We start from the raw sequence: 23,664 nt of genomic DNA, 5'->3' as shown, positions 1-23,664 counted from the left end.
TTCTAAATATATCCTCCATAACCTCTATGGAATGGCAAAATGGGTGAAGGAAGAAAGAAGAAAACAAAAACAAGTCAACAAAATGTAATGAATTTACTATATATCTGCAATAAAAGATGATCTTATAAGACCCACAGGGTCAACATTTCTTTTCAAACATCTTAAAATATATTTAACATATGAAAAGAGAGAATGCTGTCCACACTTACCTCAGCAGGGCTCAATCCTGAGAACTGACCTCTAAAAGGGAGTCAAGGCTTACTATAAGCCACGCCCCCTGCCTGATTCTTAAAACCTGCAAAGTAACAGGAATGCAAAGCAGCCCTCTACTAGGGAAGGACAATTTAGTCACCAGACATTCTACTACCAAGAAAGTTGGCTGGCTCAGCCCTGGAAATGGTGATCATTACAATGATAAGGCAAATAACTCAGCAGAAAGATAATAACTATGAAGTTAGGAAGACTGAATGATAGAAGGAAGGATAAAGGACAATCTGTCCAGCTACAAAAACCTAACAAAAGAAAGGAATGGATGAAGAAATAACACTGGAGAAAGGAGGAAGTAAAGAAATTGAGAGAGGGCAGAACAGTATCTTCACTAGTGTCTGAGATGCCTGGGATGGCGGGCGGTACTCAAGCCAGGGTAAGTTATCCTGATTCTCAAGAAAGCTGAATCCAGATCCAAGAAAAAACAGACATTTTGAGCAAAAATAAAGATTACTAAAAACGATTAAAATGTTACCTTTACTATTTTTTCTTCCAATCATTACCAGTTAGTGAAACAAATTATATCAAACTACAATGTCAACAAAATCATTTTAGCTTTTAAAAAAAGTGTTGTTTAATATAACTAGCTTTTAATGATTCATTTCTGTCAATATAAGTGTTTAAGAATAATTATTAAAAAGAAACCATGGTAAGTCAGTAAAAGATTGAGTTCATCAAATTTATTTTATAGTCATCCCCCAAAAAATGGCTATTGTTTCTGACATTAACTTTTCTTTTTTTCTAAAATGTACCACTATCGTTTTACTATCCAAATACTAGGGGTATGTATTATTAATGTGTTTTTCCAAGTCATAAATGATGAAAGAGTGAAGCCCATAGAGAAATTGGGAAAATAAGATCAGCAGCCAAAACAAGCAACACAAAGGAAGGGCTGTGGGCTACTGGTTTGGAAGGAAAAACATTTCACGAACACACCCATGACAAAGCAATACAGAGCCACACCTGGAGGGTGACTCTTAGAATCCATTCCCAAGCCGATTGTGAAAACATGACCCTAAAGCCAAAATGTGAAGGTTCAAACACCCTACATCAGCTTTCATGATGTAGGTGTCAAGGACCTCCTCAGTAAGCAAGCCAGAAACATAGCTTCACTTAGCTAAACAAGATTATGCTTCGTGAAGAAGAACACTATATTTACTAAATGTTACAGCTCTACACTGTTATAGGGTGTAGCAATTTTACAATAAACTGATAATACTAAATAAGTGATAGTACCTTTTTTTCAACAGAAAATAAACTCACCAAAAATGAACAATTGCTTGTTGTATAGAAAATAAATGTGCAATTATCTGGATAAGTGAACTTGCAGTCTACATATTTCATAAATACATATTTTGTTTCTAACTTCTAAAAGATAATGAGTTAAAAAATAAGATACTTAAATTTTTTAATGTAGCAATTATCACATTTACAATTTTAGCTAGAAATTAGCAAAGACTATAAAGATTGCTTCTTAACCTCCACTTTATAAAGCAATTGCCCTAAATATTTCAACAATCTCTAAGGAATGTTGAGTTTGAACTACCTAAAACACTACAAATCACAATATAACGTACTCTGTGTTTCCCAAAAGCATTCATTGGAATATTAATTTTTCAAAGAGCTTTTAGGAAAAAGGTTTTCACAAGAAAAAAAGAGTGTAGGTAAGAGTCCAACTATATCCTGCTCTTAAGAGTTTCAGAATGCATTTTAGTATATAGGAATACCTTGGAGATACTGTGAGATCAGTTCCAGACCACTGCAATGAAGCAAGTATTTCAATAAAGCAAGTCACATGAATGTGTTATTTTTCCAATGTGTATAAAAGTTATGTTTACACTGTATTGTAGTCTATTAAGTGTGCGATAGCTCTTAAAAACAACGTACAAACCTTAATTAAAAAGTAGTTTAGGCTGGCGTGGTGGCTCACACCTGTAAACCCAGCACTTTGGATGGCCGAGGCAGGCGGATCACAAGGTCAGGAGATCGTGACCATCCTGGATAACACGGTGAAACCCCGTCTCTACTAAAAAATACAAAAAAATTAGTGGGGTGTGGTGGCACGTGCCTGTAGTCCCAGCTACTTGGGAGGCTGAGGCGGGAGAATTGCTTGAACATGGGAGGCGGAGGTTGCAGTGAACCAAGATCGCACCACTGCCCTCCAGCCTGGGCGACAGAGCGAGACTCCATCTCCAAAAAAAAAAAACTTTATTACTAAAAAATGCTAACCATCATCTGAGCCTTTAGTGAGTCATGATCTTTTTGCTGATAGAGGGTGGCTGCTAACTGATCAGGCTGATGGATGCTGAAGGCTGGGGAGGCTGCGGCAGTTTCTTAAAATAAGACAACAATAAAGTTTGCTAAACCAATTGATTCTTCCTCTCATGAAAGGTTTCCCTGTAGCATGTGATGCTGTTTGATACCATTTTTCCCACAGTAGAACTTCTTTCAAAATTAGAGTCAATCCTCTCTAAACTTGCTGCTGCTTTATCAACTAAGTTAATGTAATATTCTAAAATCCTTTTCAACAATGTTCACAGCATCTTCACCAGAAGTAGAGTCCATCTTAAAAACTTTGCTTTTTAAGCAAAATTTCTTTGCTCATCCATAAGAAGCAACTCTCATCCATTCAAGTTCTATCACGAGATTGCAGCAATTGAGTCACATCTTCAGGTTCCACTTCTAGTTTTCTTGCTATTTCCACCCCAACTGTAGCTATTTCCTTCAATGACATCTTGAACACCTCAAAGCCAGTTCTTCCAAACTCCTGTTAATGTTGATCTTTTACTTTGCCCATTGAAACACAAATGTTCTTAAGGGGATCTAGAATGGTGAATCCTTCCCAGAAAGTTTTCAATTCGCTTTGTCCAGATCCATCATAGGAATCACTATTTATGGCAGCTATCGCCTTGTGAAATGTATTTCTTAAATAATAAGACTTGAAAATCAAAATGACTCCCTGATCCATGAGCTACAGAACGAACGTTGTGTTAGCAGGCGTGAAAACAACATTAATCTCCTTGCGCTTCTCCGTCAGAGCTCTTGGGTGACCAGGTGCACTGTCAATGAGCAGCAATCATTTGAAAAAAAAAATATTTTTTTTGAGAAGTAGGTCTCAACGGTGGAGTCAAAATAATCAGTAAATGATGCTGTAAATGTACATTTTGTCATCCAGGCTTTGTTGTTCCATTTCTAGAGCACAGGGAGAACAGATTTAGTATAATTCTTAAAGACCCTAGGGTTTATGAAATGGTAAATGAGCACTGGCTTCTACTTCAAGTCATCAGTTGCATTAGCCCCTACCAAGAGAGTCAGCCGGTTCTTTGAAGCTCTGAAGCCAGGTATTGACTTTTCCCCTCTAGCTATGAAAGTCTGAGATGGCATCTTCTTTCAATAGAAGGCTGTCTTATCTACACTGAAAATCTGCTGTTCAGTGTAGCCACCTTCATCGATGATGCTAGTGAGATCTTCTGGATAACTTGCTGCAGCTTCTACATCAGCACGTGCAGCTTCCCCTCCACTTTTATGTTATGGAGACAGCTTCTTTCCTTAAATCTCATGAACTAAGCTCTGATAGCTTTAAGCTTTTCTTCCGCAGCTTCCTCACCTCTCTCACCCTTCACAGAATTGAAGAGAGTTAGGGCCTTGCTCTAGATTAGGCTTTCACTTAAGTGAATGTTGTGGCTGGTTTGATATTCTATCCAGACCTATAAAACTTTCTCCATATCAGCAATAAGGCTGTTTCACTTTCTTATCATTTGTGTGTTCACTGGAATAGCACTTTTAATTTCCTTCAAGAACTTTTCCTTTGCATTCACAACTTGGCTAACCATTTGGCACAAGAGGCCTAGCCTGCCTCGGCTTTCAACATACCTTCTTCACTAAGCTTAATCATTTCTACCTTTTGATTTACAGTGAAAGATGTGCTACTTATTCCTTTCACTTGAACACTTAGAGGCCACTGCTTTGTTATTAATTAGTCTAACTTCAATATTACTTTATCTCAGGGAATAGGGAGACCCAAGGAGAGTGAGAGACACTGGGAATGGCCGGGTCAGTGAATAAGAACACACACATTTGTCAATTAAGTTCACCACCTTACACGTGCATGGTTTGTGGCACCCCAAAACAATTACAATAGGAACATCAAAGGTCACTAATCCCAGATCACCAAAACAGATATGATAATAATGATGAAGTCTGAAATGTAATGAGAATTACCAAAATGTGACACAGAGACAGTGAACACATGCTGTTGGAAAAACAGCACAAAAAGACTTGCTCAATGCAGGGTTGCCATAAACCTTCAATCTGTAAAAAATGCAATATCTGAGAAGTGCAATAAAGCAAAGGACAATGAAATGAGGTGTGCCTGTATGACAGTCTCTAAGAGGTTTCTAACTTAACAAGGGAGTTTCCACGTTTATTTAAACACAGAAACATTTTCTTAAGTAATGCATTTTAATACTCCCCCAAACTAGTGCTCTATGGAGCACACATTAAGGAACACCGTTGAAGTCTAAAACTGTGTGCATTTGATTATTACAAAAAAATCATGGAACGAATGAGTACAAAAGCATGCCCCAAGTATTTCCTAATGGGCTCAAAGGGGCATATATATTATTATTAAAGAAGAAACAGTCAAAGGGATAGGAATATATCATATTGCTAAGTCTTTAGAAGCTACAATTATGGCTATCAAGGATCTCAAACTCAACTGCCTAAATGGAACTTCTCAGATTTTCCTTTCAAAGCTGCTCTTGCACTTTTGTCATTACCACCATCCACCAGGTCTTCCAAGTCAGTAACCTGACTCCTCAATATCTGCTTCTACTCAAGTTTCGAATACAATTTATTTTTACATGTGTCTTCCATCATCTTAACACTTCCCATAATACTTCCCACCTCTTTCAAGCCCTTTGTTGGTACCACATTTACAGTTTTTTAAGTTGCATTAAGATATAATTTACTTATATAACATCTATACATTTTACTTTTTATTTTATTACTTTGAGACAGGGTCTCGCTCTGTTACCTGGGCTGGAGTGCAGTGGCGTGATCTCGGCTCACTGCAACCTATGCCTCCCAGGCTCAAGCAATTCTCGTGCCTCAGCCTCCTGAGTAGCTGGGACTACAGGCATGCGCCACCAAGCCTGGCTAATTTTTGTATTTTTAGTACAGACAGGGTTTCGCCATGTTGGCCAGGTTGGTCGCAAACTCCTGGCCTCATGTGATCAGTCCGCCTTGGCCTCCCAAAGTGTGGGACTACAGGCGTGAGCCACTGCACCTGGCCAATAACATCTATACATTTTAATTGTATAGTCTGATGAGATTGTAATACATTTATATCACTTCTCGGCCTTTTGGCTAAGATCAAGTGAGATTGTAATACATTTATACAGTTGTACACCCATCACCACAATCCAGTTTTAGAACGATAAAACTCATGTGCAGTCAGTCTTGCTCCCATACCCAGACCCAGACAACCACTGATCTTTCTTTTGTTCTTTATACTTTTTGCCTTCCCTAGAAATTTCAAATAAATGAAGTCATACATTACATAGTCTTCTTTATCTGGTTTCTGTCTCTTCACATGTTATTTCTGAGATTTACACACATTAGTGAATGTAGCTGTTTATTCTTTGTTACTGCTGAATAAGCTCATAGTATGGATATGCCACTTTTTATTTATCCACTCATTACTTGATGCATATTATTCTAGTGGGTGTGTAGTGGTATAGATTTGTGATTTTGTTTCTCCACTGACCGATGATGCTGAGCATCTTATCATGAACTTATGTGCCATTCATTTATCTTCTCTGATAAAAAGTCTAAGTCAAACCTACTGCCCGTTTTTTATTAGATTGTTTAGCTTATTTGTTTGTTTGTTTGTTTGAGACGGAGTCACACTCTTTCGCCCAGGCTGGAGTGCAGTGGTGCATTCTTGGCTCACTGCAACCTCCGCCTCCTGGGTTGAAGCAATTCTCCTGCCTCAGCCTCCCTAGTAGCTGAGATTACAGGCACCCGCCACCACGCCCCCGCTAATTTTTGTACTTAGCAGACACAAGGTTTCGCCCAGCTCAGGTCTATAATTCCAGCACTTTGGGAGGCCAAGGCTGGTGGACTGGATCACTTGAGCCCAGGAGTTCGAGACAAGCCTGGACAACATGGTGAAACCCCATCTTTACAAAAAATACAGAAATTAGCCAGGCGTGGTGGTATGTTCCTGTAATCCTGGCTACCAGGGACACTGAGGCAGGAGGATCACTGTAGCCCACGAATTCAAGGCTGCAGTGAGTTATGACTGTGCCACTGCACTTCAGCCTGGGCGACAAAAGCAAGACTTCATCTCTCTAAAAAGAAAAGAAAAAAAAAAGTTTACCAAAAAAGCAATCTGAAGAAATCACACTGCAGGTAGCACCACAAGCAAAAGGAGGCAGGGAGTGCACTGGAAGAGACGATGTAAAGATAGAGTCATCTGAGTTACACACAAGCATCCCTTTGTTAAAACTGTACAGGTAAGGCTGGGTGCAGTGGCTCATGCCTATAATCCCAGCACTTTGGGAGGCCCAGGTGGGTGGATCACCTGAGGTCAGGAGTTCAAGACCAGCCTGGCCAACATGGTGAAACCCCATCTCTACTGAAAATACAAAAAAAAAAAATTAGCCAGATGTGGTAGTGTATGCCTGTAGTCCCAACTACTCAGGAGGCTGAGGCAGAAGAATCGCTTGAACCCGGGAGATGAAGGCTGCAGTGAGCCGAGATCGCACCACTGCACTCCAGCCTGGGCGACAGAGCAAGACTCTGTCTCGAAAAACAAAAACAAAAACTGTACAGGTAAGAAGTGTATATGTGTGTTCGTACATTTTACCTTAAAAAATTAACAAATGGGGAAAGTGTGGAGTGGGTAGAGGTAAAAATGAAACAAGGAAGATAGATTTTTTACAGTCGTTGAAGCTAGATAATGTGTGCATGGGTGTTCAATATACTGCTGTTTGTTTATCTTGCACAAGTAATTCAAACCATATTCCCAGGTTTATGACTCTAATTATGCAAAGTATAAATGCTACATGTATGTATATAAAAATACATACACACACACACACACACACACACACACATATATATACATATATACTTTGAAGGGTTTCTACCAAAACATTAAAAGTAATTATTGAATAATTATGGGATTACAGGTAATTTTTATTCTCCATCTTTTTAAGCCCTTTTCAGATTCTTCCACACAGTAAGGCAGCACTCTCTGAAAATAACTTGCATACATTTCTTAAAAATCAAACCAGTCATATTTAGCTACACTCAGAACTTCTGAAATAATCAAGGTCCAAATAACATCTGAAGGTAAAGGAATTAGGATATGAATACTGCATTTATCAAAAGAATAATAAAAAATATGAAATTCAGGTTTTAAAACAAAAGCAACATTCTCTCCTACACACATATCCCTCCAGACAAATGCTGTCCAACAGAACTTGATGGAAACACACCTGCCATGGTGGAAAGGCTCTTAGAGTTGCCCAGTGCAGGAGCTGCTAACCACGCATGGCTATGGAACAGGTGAAATGTAGCCACGTTTCCGGTAACTTTGAAAAGGATTCTTCCATTCACTGTAATCTTAATTGCCATACATGGCTAGTGCCTCCCATACTAGACCGCACAACTATGCGGGGGGGGAAACAACCAAACAACAAGCACTGAGGTGTACGGACATCGGGGGAGCAAAGACCATTCAAATAAGACAACAAAATCCTGCTCACAGGAAGTTTATATTGGGAAAGAAGTTTAATTTGGGAAAGAAGATATTAAACAGATGCACAAGCAGATTCATGGTTCTATTGACCATTTTCCTCCTCCGTCCAGTCATTCAGTCATTTACTGATATTCTATATCTGCTCATCTCTCCCTGGTAGCTACCAAATCATAACTTTTAAAAAGATACACTGTAAGCTTCCTATTCTTTCTAGGTAAAGAGAACAAGTGAAGAGTACCAACTACACTGAGATTTCCTGAATAAAACCGCATTAGCCACTAAGATACAGCCTAAATCCAATTTAGTTTCTCCTCTACCTAATTCTTCAGAAGTAATTTCAGTTTCTGATTTGTGCTTTTCAAAGCTAGTTCATCACCTTCCATCTTTTTTTTTCTTTTTTTTAAATCTTTGTTCTTCCTCTTGTGAAAAAGTAAAAAGGAAAAGAAACTGAAGTAACAATTTATCAACAGCATGATTCCTTAAAAGGGATTGCTCCAGCAAGTAAACACACATTCATAATAAACAATCCTCTCTCTAGAAGCACCAATGGCATTGAGGTTTTGTTTCTACTTATCCTGATATAAAGCATGTTCCCCTTTTACCTGGGTCACTAGGAAGCTAAAAGGCACACTTGTGTCTCACAAATGACTAACTCAACCTGGTGTTAACTCCTTCTTGTGTGTTCACTAGCTTCTGATATATATTTTTTAACTGCCCAGATTCATTCCTACATTTAAATATACTTCTCCAAACGTTTTTCAAGGTAAATAAATAAAACAGAAATCATAAACACAAACTACTCGAATGGATTTCCCATCGGATTTCAGAATATCTTCTTATGTCCAAATTAAAAGGGCCAAGATCCTTTTATCCTTTCTGAACTTAAAAAAACTTGTTTAAACAAAATGTAAGCAATATCATATTTATACAGTGTGACTTTATTATACTTCTCCAAAGACCCATAAGATCTCTAGAACTGAGATCAGCCACATCTTTTATTAGTATTTCCTATGTAGACTGGATTATCAATATTGTTCTGCTCATTTATTCTGTTTTAAATGATCTACCATACCTTGAATTTTCTTGAAAATGTTGTGCTCTTAACTGGAATGCCACAAACAATGATGATGCTATTGCCAATAACTGGTTCTTCTCACTCTTGGTTAGCATGTGTCCTGAGGGAAATCAATCAACCAATCAATCAATCAATCATTTATTTTAACATCTGTGCTTCTCTCCTATAGAATTACTAGTCATTCAAACAAGTATTTTATAGGGCATCTATTATGCAGCTAGGATCATACTAGGCACTGGGGTGTGCGGACATTGAGGAAGCAAGACCATTCAAATAAGACAACAAAATCCTCCTCACGGGAAGTTTATATTGGGAAAGAAGTTTAATTTGGGAAAGAAGATATTCAACAGATGTACAGAACAAAAACAATTAAAAAGAAAAAACCATCCACACAGAGATCTCCAGGAAAAGCATAAGCTCCTCACATCTGCTTCTCTCTGTCCTTTCCCAGCCCAGCTTCCCTGCTGAGGGAAGTGAGGATAGCGTGCAAGAAGCCCCCGTCCCTGGAGAAAAGGAGAGCGGCTGGTCAAGGACACAGATGAGGCCATGCTTTCTGGTGCGAAGATCCAACGAATATCACGCCGTGATTCTTCTGCCTCTCTGCATGAATCCCAATCAACCAACCAATCTCTCTCCTCCTCTCACTCACAGTATCTTCCTACCATTACACAGCTGGACCTGGGATAGTCGGCTGGCCGCAAAGGCCTGGGGTGAGTGACTGATAGAAGAATTTGCATAATTCTTCAAGAAGGTTGTGAGTCAAGGTAGGATTCAAATACTCCAGGGTCTATAGGTTAACACATCCCTTGACAGCTCTGTAACTTCACCACAAATAAAACTATTTATTTACCAGAGTACTACATACAGATAGTAGAGTATTAAATGGGACAGTATGAGCAACTTGAATGCTGGCTCGTCAGCCATAAGGTGCTACTTTTACAGTCGACCCTCCATGGATTCAAACAACTGCAGTTTGAAAATATTTGAGAAAAAAAATGTATTGTTATCTGTACTGAACATGTACAGGCTTTTTTTTCTTGTCATTTTCCTCAAAGCAATGCAGTATAACAATGATTTACACAGCATTTACATTGTACTAAGCATTATAAGTAACCTAGAGATGATTTAAAGTACAGGGAGGATATGTCTAAGTTATATGTAAATACGACACTGGGGAATTGAGCTTCTGTGGATTTTTGTACCTGAAAGGGTCCTAGAACCAATCACCCACAGATACCAAGAAACAAATGTACAATTCAAAAAAAGAAAAAAACTAGTTGCCTAAACTTATTTGGAAGAAATGAAGTAATTTAAACATTATGTCTAAAAAATCACTCAAAATACAAATAAGACTAAAAATACTCAAAATTAAGATACAAATACTTCCAATATCTACAGCACAATTTTCCACAGGGAAGTAATCTATCTGCTCCCTGAAGGGCAGGGAGAGCACCGGTAATCCACCCTCTTTTGAGACAAACCTAGACATTACATAAAACATAATACAAATATGGGATCTACCAACTGGTTCTGGGAATTCCATACTAGATCCTCACAACAGCCTAATAAACCATACTCTTATGGGCATTGGAAAGTTCCTCATTTTCCCCTGACACCTAAGCAGTGATGAAAACATCCCATATGATTACATAATTACTCTATATAAGAAGTATTACAAAAATTTGGTCTCAGTCTTGTCAAAACATACAGTTGAGAAGAACAGTTCTCATAGCGTGACCTGCCAACAACTGGGAGTCCCCAGGAGTACTTGCAAGGTCAAATGATTTTCACAGTACTACTAAAATATATTTGCTTTTTTAACTCTCATTTTCTCAAGAGTATACTGCAGAGGTTCCCAGATCCAAGGGACACATATTGTGTGATGACATCACTGCTCTCATGTCAACACGTAATGGATTTATTACCATTACTTTCAGAATGAATGAATAAATATTTTCAAGTTCCTCAGTTTTAATTTATAATGTGGTAAATATCAATATATATAATCACAAAAGCTCTCTGGAGTGTAAAAAGAACCAGTGCTTCTCAAACTTCACCAAACATCAGAATCACCTGGATTAAAGATGCTGTGTGCACTTCACCAGCGGACTGACTGGTAGAAGGTATGAGGGCAAGGGGTAATAATCTGCATTTCTAACAAGCTCCAGGGTGATGCCGATGCTGCCAGTCAGCAGATCTCAGTTTGAATACAACTGTTCTGGACTGATATTTATCAAACTGTGTAAAGAAACTGTTTAGTAGTTCATGAAGCCAGTTTAATGTGTCATGTGCAGGAAGACAAATTATCACAGCACTTTAAACACAGTATTTTACGTGAAAATGTTGTGTGTGTTTATATGTGCATACTATGTCAGGATGTAAAATGTATTTCTCATGGTGGTTCACAATCAAAGTCCTTTACAAGTCAGTTCTTTAGACACATATGCACCGTATATACCATCAGCAAGGGAAGAGGCAATGCATTAGGGGAACCCATTCACTGCAAGATGCTCAATCAGTATTTCATCTGGTCTAACCAATTATTAGTGCATGGATTCAGGCAATATTGAGAGAGGTCTCCCAAATAAAATGGACAATCATTCATCACATCTCCCAGGCAAACTGATATGATGCACATCAACTTCAAGCATTTTACTGATATTCCACTTCAAAAGGGGGGTACTCAGTTCCAACAGGCTCTGTATAAGAAGTCTGATCATAACTGACCTATTCTTATAACGATTTTAGCATAATGCTACTCCTGATCACAGGCCACAGTGGACTTGACTTCTGCAAGTTCCCCTGCGGCCTGATACTAAGTAAGGCATGTCTTCCGTGGCTCTGACCTTGAGCTCCCTTTGAACGGTCTCCACTGTTTGCCCTCTGTGGGTGGTAGACCAGCTTGGTGTTGAGTCAGACACACTGACACTGCATTCTGGGCTAGTAAGCTAAGGTGAATGTACCTCATTCCCTTTTCTGAGCAGCTTCTAATGTGTAAACCCTGCCTGGCTGCCATGAGGGGAGCCGGGAATGCATGCTGCCTGCTAACCTGCTGGAATGTAAGTCCCATGAGGGCAGCTCCTTTTTCTGTTTACTGATGAATCCTACACACCTAAAACTTGGGGGCGCAGTAAGTATTTTAAAAGCTCTCCAATTCTTCCTACCCCTTTTAGCGAGTGTGAACGTAAATCAAGAGTGCTGTAATCTGACACTTGGTTTACCCTCTCCCCCAACCCCGACAGAGAAGACTGAGAGGATGCTGCTGGGTGCATGTGGAACACAGGTGGTGAGGAGGCAGAAGGACTGAGAGCTCCAGCCTCACATGCAGGACACATGCAGCCTCAAGCACTCTTCAGAGGAGCAAGTCACTTGTACTTGTTACAGGTCTAGATGGAGTTCTAAGGCTTTCTTAAACCCAGCCTTGGAACGTTCACAACATTCAAGCTTAGAGCCTCTACTGCGAAGTCAACGAGGCTGGGCACAGTGGGCTCTTCAGTGAAGACATGGCTGGAAAAAGCTGCAGCTCTTGGTTCTAAAAGCCTCAGGCTTTTTGACAGTTTTACCTCTGTATTCCCAGAGCCTAGAGCACAATCTTTTACCCAACAGGCTCTATAAGTATTTGTGACTGAAAGAAGAAAAACCTTCCTCCTCACAACTAACTCTTACCTTCTTAAACTTTTGGGGGGATAATTTCAAGCAAAAGTCCCAACCCCTAAACAATGTTTATTATCTCCTCTCCTTGTTCATTAAGCCACTCACTAATTACTGGAGTTCAAAACCATGTAACAGCACCTACAAGCTTTGTGACATGCCACTATGACCCTCGTGCTACTGGCCACCCTCATTGGCATGATGCAGTTTTCAAGAAGCCTGACCTGTGTATTTCCCGAGTGGTTTTAGGTCTACCATTTATTTTTAACAGCTATGCGCTGGTTCCCATTACATGTAGTGTTTTCTGTTTTTTGGGTGTGTGTTTGTTTTTGTTTCTTGAGACAGAGTTTTGCTCTTGCTGCCCAGGCTGGAGGGCAGTGGCGCCACCTCGGCTCACCACAACCTTTACCTCCTGGGTTCAAGTGATTCTCCTGCCTCAGCCTCCTGAATAGCTGGGATTACATGCACATGCCACCATGCCCGGCTAATTTTGTATTTTTAGTAGAGACGGGGTTTCTCCACATTAGTCAGGCTGGTCTCAAACTCCTGACTTCAGGTGACCCGCCCCACTCGGCTTCCCAAAGTGCTGGGATTACAGGCATGAGCCACCGTGCCCGGCCATAGTGTTGTATTAAATAATGCAGATAGAGGTCCTGATTCTAATCCAGGCCCGTTCTCTCTTCGTGGGCTATGGCTTTGTTGACCACTGGCAGCTTTGTCTGTAGGGTAATCTGGCTGGACTGTTCTGTTGGGGAATCTTTAGGTAATCTCACCAGGGGGTTAGATTTTTCAAGGATCGTCTACTTTCATGTCTGTGAGTACCTGTCTGCCTGCCAGTACCCTGGGAACCAACTGAGGAACGAAGCTGGGGCAGACAGTGTCACCACATTTAGTATGTCCATGTTCCCTCGATCCTTTGTACAACTGTGCCTGGTGTCCCCTGGTTTTTATCCTCTGCAGAGAAGAATCTGAAAGCTTTCACCAGGATGAGGGAAAGAGAGTCGCCTTACTCTGAAGAGTGAGGGAAGTGATATGGAGAAAATTTTACAGATATTTTAGGTCAATAATGCTACCTTTAGGAATTTCCCAGGGTATCTGGAGCTAATAATTATTGAGACTTCTGAAGGGTTCTGCAGTGGTAATGAGCTACTTCTCAGTTTCTCTCATTGTCAGCTTAGGATTCAACTTTCTTAGGTTACTAAGTCAGTTAAGAATCATCTTTCAGCTGTTCATTTTACCAAATGCTATTTCCTTTCTTCTTCCTAGTGGGCTTGTGTCTTTAAAAAACTCAAGTTAGTGGATTTGGGGGTAGGGGGAAAAATATGTATATTTTTAAGCTATCATCTTACCTCAAAACTGGTTAAAGTACTTTCTTTAGCAATTTCCTCAAAAGGAGAGTATATGGTAAAATAGTTCTGAATCCTTATTTAACTGAAAACAAATTTGTTTATATTGATGATGATATCTTAGCTGGGTATAGTACTCTTGAGTCAAATTCTTTCCTATGTAGCAGACACTATTCTAAGATTTCTAACTTCCAGTTTATAGAGTATGAACATAATCTCACTGTACATTCCTTGCATCTTCTTTCTTTTCTTTTAGAAGATTTAAAAAAGTATTTGTTTTTTATATGCCTAGTGGAGTTACTTTTTAAATTAATCCAGTCTGAATCTCAGTGAGTCTTTCCAAAAATACCTAAGGCTTTCTTAAGAACAGTGAGAAAAAAATCTCTATTATTTCTTTCAAAGTTATCCTTCATTTCCATTTTTCTTTTCATGAAACTCCTAGTATGCACTTATGTGTAAAATCTTTTGGATCTTCCCTCCATATCTCTTATCATTTTCCACATGATTTCATTCTCTTTACCTTTTTGCTACATATTTTGAGATACTTCCATTTATTCCTTTGAGTCACTAATTTGGATCTTAGTAGTGACCATCCTACCTTCCACATTGACTGCTTAATTGTTTTATTTAGAAAAATCACAGTTTTTTAGTTCATTAAGTCTTTCTCCTCTAATTCAGTATTTTTAAGTGTTCTTCCCATTTTTCAGTAAGCACAGTCATCTGCCTCCTACAACAGCAGCTCTAAAACTCAGCACCACCTGTCCTTAGTGAGTCTTCTAGGTCTTCCTCCCTAGATGAGTAATTCTTTTCCTTTTTACATCAGGGACTCTGCTCAAGATGCAGGCCAAAGAGTTAGGCAGTGGTTTGCTGGTAAATGCTTAACAAACAACTGGGGTGTGGGGGAAGGAGAAAAGCCGCAGGGTACAACCAATTTCCTTACAGTAAATACTTTGTTCATGGCTGATTTCAAACTACCAACTTCAAAGAGGATGGCTTATAAAGATGTGCACACATGGCTCTCACAAGTGCAGCCCAGCTCCCATGGAGAGAGTCCCCGGAGAGGTATTCCAATAGTCTAAATGCTACCTCATCCTTAAAGCCTTTCTTTATTCCCTCAAATGGAACTGGGTTTCCGGTGTTTTGTCGTTGTTGTTGTTTTGTTTTGTTTCTCTTCTGTCAAGATACTTTGCTTACATCTTTACCAGGCACTTACTTTATCCTGTCCTGTAGTATAGTGGGTACTTTACATTATTATTTCTCTCATGATGTCAGCTCACTAAGAGCAGGTAAAATATACCCATCTTTGATTTTCTTCTAGAGCCTATACCAATTATTTGTTGAATGACTTTAATGATTGAATTCAGTCCAAACATCATAGTAGTATTTTTTAAAGTGTAGATATACTTGACTAAATTCAGTGGAAAAAAGAGAAGTATAATTAATTATATACTTTTTGTGTTGAGTGAAATTTTTACCAGAAGATCTGTAACTTCTTAAAAGAAAGAGATAATTCTGACAATTTCTTTCGATGGGGCTTGGGGTTGAAGTATAGGAAGGTATCAGAGAAATAAGCCCAAAATGTTCATTATAGGCCAAATGAAATTATAGTTCTTAAAATATCTTCTTCCTCATGTTCCATTTATTTTTCAGAATCAAGGGAAACCGCTTTTCAACATCCACATCTAAAGAGATGACAAGAATAATTTCTCATGTATCCTATTTTTTAATTTTAGAAGCAATCATTTCAAAGTTTAACTCTAAGAATCTCTAGTAAAACTGGCTTAGTCTACATACAAATAAATGTGGGATAATAAACATATACAATAGAAAATTTTAATGCAGTCATAAAAATAGGTGCTTGCCTGTGAATAGTGCCTAGGATAGCTGGACAGATGGGAAGCAGATGGGAAACCCCAAAGGGGCAAAATGACCTGGCCCCAAACATATGGAGAGGATCCTGGATTAACTGTAGTTACCACTTCCTGCAGTCTCTTGGGCACATATATCAAACAGTCAAAAGACGATACAGTTTAAAATATCTAAGACCTGATTTAGGGGGAAAATACAGCAATCTGAAGAAGAATGACAGACAGTAACCACTCAAAGAAGAATGAACTGATATGAAAATAAGAAAATAAAACAAGAGGGAGACATTAAGAATGGCAAATATAGGAGTGTGTCTCTAAAGTATTTAGAGGCAATATAACAACATGTAGCATACCCTGATTGAAAACATTTGTGATTTATGAATTTGAACCCCAGCATAACTCAAAGACTACTCAAATAGGAGTTGAATAAGCCTAGGTTCAATTCCTGGCATTATTATCTTACTGGTCATTTAGCTTTACTGATATCTCTGAGCTCTAGTTTCCTCACATGTAAAATGAAGGCTGCAACTAAATAATTGCTAAAAGCAATGTATGCCAATTTTAAAAATTGGTCTAAGCATAAAAAACAAAATTGTGGTGTCCAAGCTGTTAATTCCTTACAAAAAAAGAAATGTAATATATTATATGCATCACAGAAAACTGCAGTATCTAGGTTTAAGTACATTTCTGAGTTTGAAGAGGATCCCTTCTCTAGAGAATTTGGGATATTCTCTATTGTTGCTAAACGTCCAGCACATACTAATCAACTCTGATTAGAAAATTTAAATGCCCCATTTTCTTCTTCTCTGGGATACTTTACCATACATACATATAGACAAACTTATATATAAATGTGTATTTGTGTGTGTGTATATATATATAAATACCCATACATGCATATAATGTTTGTTCTAAAGGTTCTCTGTAGTTTTTCCCTGTTTTCTCCTTCTGCCCACTGTTTCCTATCTTATCACCATCACTGAATTGCCAGGCAGACATAAAAACATGGAAGTCCTAAGTCCACTTCAAAACGTACTACAACTTTTAATTAAAATTTTAGGAAGGACAAGAAACTAAATGTTAGGATCAAAATAGAATGAACTGGTTATCTGGATACATGTATAAATGATTAAAAATATCCAAAGTAGCGGCCAGGTACGGTAGCTCACACCTGTAATCCCAGCGCTTTGGGAGGCCAAGGTGGGCAGATCACGAGGTCAAGAGTTCGAGTTCAAGCCTGGCCAACATGGTGAAACCCCGTTTCTACTAAAAATATAAAAATTAGCTGGGGGTAGTGGCACATGCCTGTAATCCCAACTACTTGGGACGCTGCGGCAGGAGAATCGCTTGAAACCGGAAGGCAGAGTTGCAGTAAGCCAAGACTGTGCCACCACACTCCAGCCTGGGCAAAAGAGCAAAACTCTGTCTCAAAAAAAAAAAAAAAAAAAAAATCCAAAGTAATCCTTTCTCATCAATATTATGGCTAAGATTTTTTTTTTCATTAATTCAACAAATACTTAGTACCTACTATGTTTTGTGCTAGGGATAAAATGAAAAGCAATGACATAAGGGGTTCTTAGCCTCATTAAACCAACAAATATTAAAAGAATAGTCACAAAAGTATAAAACTACTATCCTAGTTGTATTTTATTTTGTATTTTTAAAAATTCAAAAGTTTAGGAAAAACAACCTAATAAATCATTAGTTTTTGTTTTAAGATCCCAAATTAGAGCCATTCTTCATTTGCCTTAATACTAATGATAAAACTCTGTAACACTAAAGTTTTAAAACAATATTCAAATCAGTTATCTCTGTTGAGTCTTATGAAAACTCTGTATTGTAAATTCTGAATTGAAAACTGCTTTATAAATGCACCCAACAACTCAACGACATCAACTTGACCTGAATCTATATATAGCTCCTAATATGAATGTGAATCATTTTACATTAAAACACTTTAATGGATACAAAGAACACTTGAAATATGGGACAGACTATCTAACCTTCATACCTCACTAGCTCATTAAAAATGTAGGTAGAGGCTTTCACCTGAATAACATTTCTATTAAGTCTCATCTAAATCTTGTTTATCTCTCAATATCTTATGTTAACTATGTTTTGAATGCTCACTAAAGGGTTTTCTCTATCTCCCATTTGATGAGCAATTTTTCTACTACCTGGAAATGCTTGCTGATAACTTTGCTGTGCTAAATTTCACATTCCAGTCATTACTTTATTGAAAACTTCATTTTTCAGAATAAAATCATCATCTTCCTAGATTTTCATTAATAGGACCAGAATCTGGTTTTCTGAAATTTTCAGTGCTATTTTCATTAATATATCTCTTAAAAATCACTTTAGAAGAGTTCCTTATATACTCACCTCAGTAGAAAATACAAATCTGATTTGATTTTCAGAAACCAGGAAGTCAGGTAGGCTAATGATCTATCTACATGTTTTGTTCCAAAACACTGGACTCATAGAACAATTCACATGGTTGAATTCTGCACTCCACAAGACTGCAGATTATCACACTCATGAGTCATCCATAAATACTCAAAATCATGAATGTAAACAGTCTTGCATGTTCTAAAAATGCTAAGTATAATATAAGCCAAAAGGCCTTAATTTCAAAATAGAATGAAATTATGTATTACAATAAAGTATAAAAATAACAACTTTAAAACACTAAAATATTTTAATGCATACAAACCTTTGAAGCCATCAGGATACACATCGGAGAGAAATTTAGTGCTGATGTCTCCTTTTACAAAGCGTGAGTTGATTATCACCTCTCGAAGTAATGCAATATTATGTGTAACACCTAAAAGTAAAATGATATCAAATTGAAGAACAATGAATCAGTGAAAAATTGAATTCTGATAATCTGGAGAAATTTATCATCACTGTTCTATGACCTAGCAGAAACCATTCAAGATTACTTATTTCCTTGAATTCTATTAACAACAAAAAATATCTGAACTTGTGGTATCAATAAAACACTAAATATAAATTTAAGAAGCTTGGTATTGCCAAGTCAAGTCAACGGGCTGTATTAGGGTGGTGCAAAAGTAATTGTGGTTTTGGGCCGTGAATTTTAAATCATTAAAACTAGGCTCAAACACATCTTTATTAATCAAAATAGGGACCATTACATCAGCTCCTTTTTCTCAATGAGAAATAAGTTTGTTTATTCCTGTAGCATAAAAATCCATGCTTCAGGATTTGACGAAGTCTTGGAGAGCATTTTTTGCATCCTGCTGGTTGTGGAAGTGTTTTCCCCGCAAAAAGTTGTTGAGATGCTTGAAGTGGTGGTTGGTTGGCGAGAGGTCAGGTGAATATGCCAGATGAGGCACAACTTCATAGCCCAACTCATTCAAATTTTAAGCATTGGTTATGTGATGTGCAGTTGGGTGTTGTTATGGAGAAAAATTGGACGTTTCTCGTTGACCAACGCCAGCTGCAAGCATTGCAGTTTTTGGTGTATCCCATCGATTTGCTGAGCATACTTCTCAGATGTAATGGTTTCACCAGGATTCAGAAACCTGTAGTGGATCAGACCAGTAACAGACCACTAAACAGTGACCATGACCTTTTTTTGGTGCAAGTTTGGCTTTGGGAAGTGCTTTGGAGCTTCTTCTTGGTCCAGCCATTGAGCTGATCATCGCTGGTTGTCATATAAAATCCACTTTTCATCACACATCACAATCCAAGAAATGGTTCATTGTCTTGTAGAACAGGAAAAGACAACACTTCAAAATGATAATATTTTTTATTTTCAGTCAGCTCATGAGGCACCCACTCATGGAGCTTTTTCATCCTTCCAATTTGCTTCAAATGCCAAACGACTGTAGAATGGTTGATGCTGAGTTCTTCAGCAACTTCTCATGTAGCTTTAAAAGGATCAGCTTCGATGACTGCTCTCAATTGGTTGTTATCAACTTCTGAAGGCCGGCCACTAAGCTCCTCATCCTCAAGGTTCTCATCTCCTTTGCAAAACTTCTTGAACCATCACTGCACGGTACGTTCATTAGCAGTTCCTGGGCCAAATGCGTTGCTGATGTTGCAAGTTGTCTCTGCTGCTTTACATCCCATTTTAAACTCAAATAAGAAAATTGCTCAGATTTGCTTTTTGTCTAACATCATTTCCATACTCTAAATATAAATTAAACAGCCAGTAGTAAGTCATTAGCAAAAAAACAAAGCGAGAAATGTACATTAAAATGATGTATAACATAACCACATTTATTTAAGAATGTATTCCAATATCAAATAGCAAATTTCAGCAATGCAAAAACCGCAATTATGTTTACACCAACCTAATAAATGTCGTTTCAATAAATGGTACTAGAACAAACAGCTAACCATTTGGACCAAAAAAAAAAAAAAAGTCCAGGCGCGGTGGCTCACATTTGTAATTCCAGCACTTTGGGAGGCCGAAGCAGGCAGATCATGAGGTAAGGAGTTCGAGACCAGCCTGGCCAACACAGTGAAACCCCATCTCTACTAAAAATACAAAAATTAGCTGGGCATGGTGGCAGGCACCTGTAATCCCCGCTACTTGGGAGGCTGAGGCAGAAGAATTGCTTGAACCTGGGAGGTGGAGGTTGCAGTGAGCCAAGATCGCACCACTGCACTCCCACCTCAGCGACGGAGCTAGACAACATCTCAAAAAAAAAAAAAAAAAAAATTTAACCTCAACCCTAACACCTAACAACACAGACAAAAAATTAACTCCAAATGAATCACAAACCTATTTTCATAACTACAGTAGAAAATATGGAGGAAAAAATCTGTTACCTTAAGGTAGGCAACGGATTCTTAGTACATAGAAACCATGAACTATAAAAATATTGACAAACTGTACTTCATCAAAATTTAAGTCTGCTCCTCAAAAGAGGCAACTAAGAAAATAAAATAGCAAACTACAGCCTGAGAGAAGATATTCACATAAAATATATTATTATTATTATTATTATTATTATAATATATATTTTTTGAGACAGGGTCTCACTCTATCGCCCAGGTCAGAGTGCAGTGGTGCAACCTCGGCTCACTGCAACCTCTGTCTCCTAGGTTCAAGCGATTCTCCTGCCTCAGTCTCCTAAGTAGCTGGGATTACAGGAACACGCCACTACACCCAGCTAATTTTTGTATTTTTACTAGAGACGGGGTTTCGCCATGTTGGCCAGGTTGGTCTCGATCTCCTGACCTCGTGATCTGCCCGCCTCGGCCTCCCGAAGTGCTAGGATTACAGGCGTGAGCCACTGCACCCAGCCGCCCAGCTAATTTTTGTATTTTTTGTAGAGACACGTTTTTGCTGTTGCCCAGGCTGGTCTCGAACTCCTGGGCTCAAGTGATCCACCCACCTTGGCCTCCCAAAGTACTAGGATTATAGGCATAAGCCACCGTGTCTGGCCCACAATACATATATTGAACAAGGGAGTTGTATCTACCAACATATAAAGAACACTTACAACACAATTATAAGACAAAAAACACACCAAGTAAAAAAACACAGTGAAAATGTCCACTAAGCATAGGAAAAATTGTTCAACATCATTATTGTTAAAGAAACACAATGAGATGCCATCAATATACCGATTTACATGGCCAAAGTGAAAAGACAGATAATAGCAAGTGCTAGTCAGGATATGGAACAAGGAGAATTGTCACACTGTGGTGGCAATATAAAATGATACACACACTTTGGAACAGTTTGGCAGTTTCTGGAAAAGTTAAACATATATTCACTGATTCAGACAACTCACTCCTACGTATTAAGTCAAGTTAAAAACATAAGTCTATACAAAGACTTACATACAAAGGTTAATAGCAGCTTTATTTACTATAATCAAAACCTGGAAACAATTTAAATCTCCATCAACAGGCAAATGAATTAACAAAACTGGGCTTGTCCATACAATGGAATTCTATTCCACATACACACAAAGAGTCAATAACACATTAAATAACAAGGATAAACCTAAAAATAATTATGCTGAGTTAAAAAAGCAAGACCAAAAATAATGCATAATAATGTATAATTCCATTAATATAAAATTTTAGGACATGCAAACGAGCCTACAGTGACAGAAAGCAGATCATGTGGTTACACTGGGAAAGGGGTAGAGGGAGGGTAAATGTCAAAGACCATAAGGAAACTTCCAGAGGTGAAAGAAGTGTTCAACACCATGGCTGTGGTAATGGTTTCACAGGTGTATACGTATGTCAAAACTCATGAAATTGAATACTTTAAATATCAGAAATTTATTATGTCAAGTATACCTCAATAAGTCATTTTTTTAAAGATGCATGTAATCTAGTAGAAAAAAATTGAGCCTAGTACACAATGACAATTTCAAAGCACAGGTGATGACTGAGTAACATGAGGGTTAGGGGTGCCTCCTGCACAGACAAAAATCCATATATAACTTTTGATGCTCCAAAAAAGTAAATACTAATAACATACTGTTGACTGAAACCCTTGCTAAAAACATAGTCAATTACAAGTTTTATATATTATATATATTAAATACTGCAGTCTTGCAATAAAGCTAAAGAAAATGTTATGAAGCAAATCATAAGAGAAAATACATTTACTATTCATCAAGTGGAAGTGGATCATCATAACAGTCTTCCTCCTCCTCTTCAGGTTGAGTAGACTGAGGAGAAGGAGGAAGAGGAGGGGCTGGTCTTGCTGTCTCAGGGGTTGCAGAGGCAGGAGAGGTGGAGGAGGTGGAAGGGGAGGCAGGAGAGGCGGCACACTCTGTATAACTTTATGAATATACTTTGTAATTTTTGTCTGCCTTTTTTGCTTTTTCATTTCTCTAAAAATGTTTCTATATGATTTCAATCCTTCTTCCACTGTTTTAGTTTTACTGCCAGTATCACAGAAGGGTCCATGTCGTAAAATAAGTCAATAGCAGTCTTGAATAATCAGAATCCTTCTGCCGCATTGTCTGATGTGATCCTGTTTTCTGGCACTGCTTCTTCTATGTCTTCTTCTTCATCCTCTGGCACCAATTCAGAAGCATTTATCTACATCAAGTCATCCTCTGTTAATTCCTCGGGTGTGGTGTCTATCCGCACTTGGATTCCTCTAAGATCCATACCTTAAAACCCTTCAACCCCCACTCCACCTTTTATGTCAAATCCACAATCTCTTTCATGATTTCCTTGGTTGCCTCTTTCATAAATCCTGTGAAGTCATGCACAACATCCAGACAAAGTTTTCTCCAGCACAAATTTTGGGCTTGATGGCTTTCGCAGCTTTTTATATGACAACAATGCATCTTCAGTGGTGTAATCTTTCCAGACCTTTTCTCTTCCACAGTGTCAACGATCGTTTCCATACAGCTCTGTGTATAATGAGCCTGAAAGGACCGTACAGTACTCTGAGCTAGAGACTGAATTAGACTTGTTGGGTTTGGGGAGAAGCAGGCCACTTCGACACCTTCGATGTTAAACACATGTGTTCTGGGTGTCTGGGACTCTGTCCATATCAAAAGAACTTTAGAAGACAGCCCCTTACTGGCAAAGTACTTCCAGACTTTAGGGACAAAGCATCAATGGAGTCAATCCAGAAAAAGGGTTCTCATTGTCCAAGCCTTCTTGTTGTACAACCAGAAGACTGGCAGCCGGTGCTTATCATTTTCCTTCAAGGCTAGGAGATGAGCAGCTTCACAG

General features: G+C 38.4%; 1 protein-coding gene across 3 annotated transcripts in view; it reads right to left on the bottom strand.

Moving 5' to 3' along the window:
- PCCA (propionyl-CoA carboxylase subunit alpha) overlaps positions 1–23,664 on the bottom strand; it is a 439,968-nt gene that overhangs the window by 180,248 nt on the left and 236,056 nt on the right. For all 3 annotated transcript variants that reach the window (XM_034936916.3, XM_003832051.5, XM_034936917.3), the window contains exons 17-18: positions 18,689–18,799; positions 9,108–9,210 (exon numbers count right to left, since the gene is read on the bottom strand). In XM_034936916.3, coding sequence (XP_034792807.3) covers positions 9,108–9,210; positions 18,689–18,799 — 214 coding nt within the window. The remainder of the gene's footprint in view (positions 1–9,107; positions 9,211–18,688; positions 18,800–23,664) is intronic.

Source organism: Pan paniscus, chromosome 14 (assembly GCF_029289425.2).
Source record: "Pan paniscus chromosome 14, NHGRI_mPanPan1-v2.0_pri, whole genome shotgun sequence".
Taxonomy (NCBI): domain Eukaryota; kingdom Metazoa; phylum Chordata; class Mammalia; order Primates; family Hominidae; genus Pan; species Pan paniscus.
This window is presented reverse-complemented; position numbering and strand designations above follow the sequence as displayed.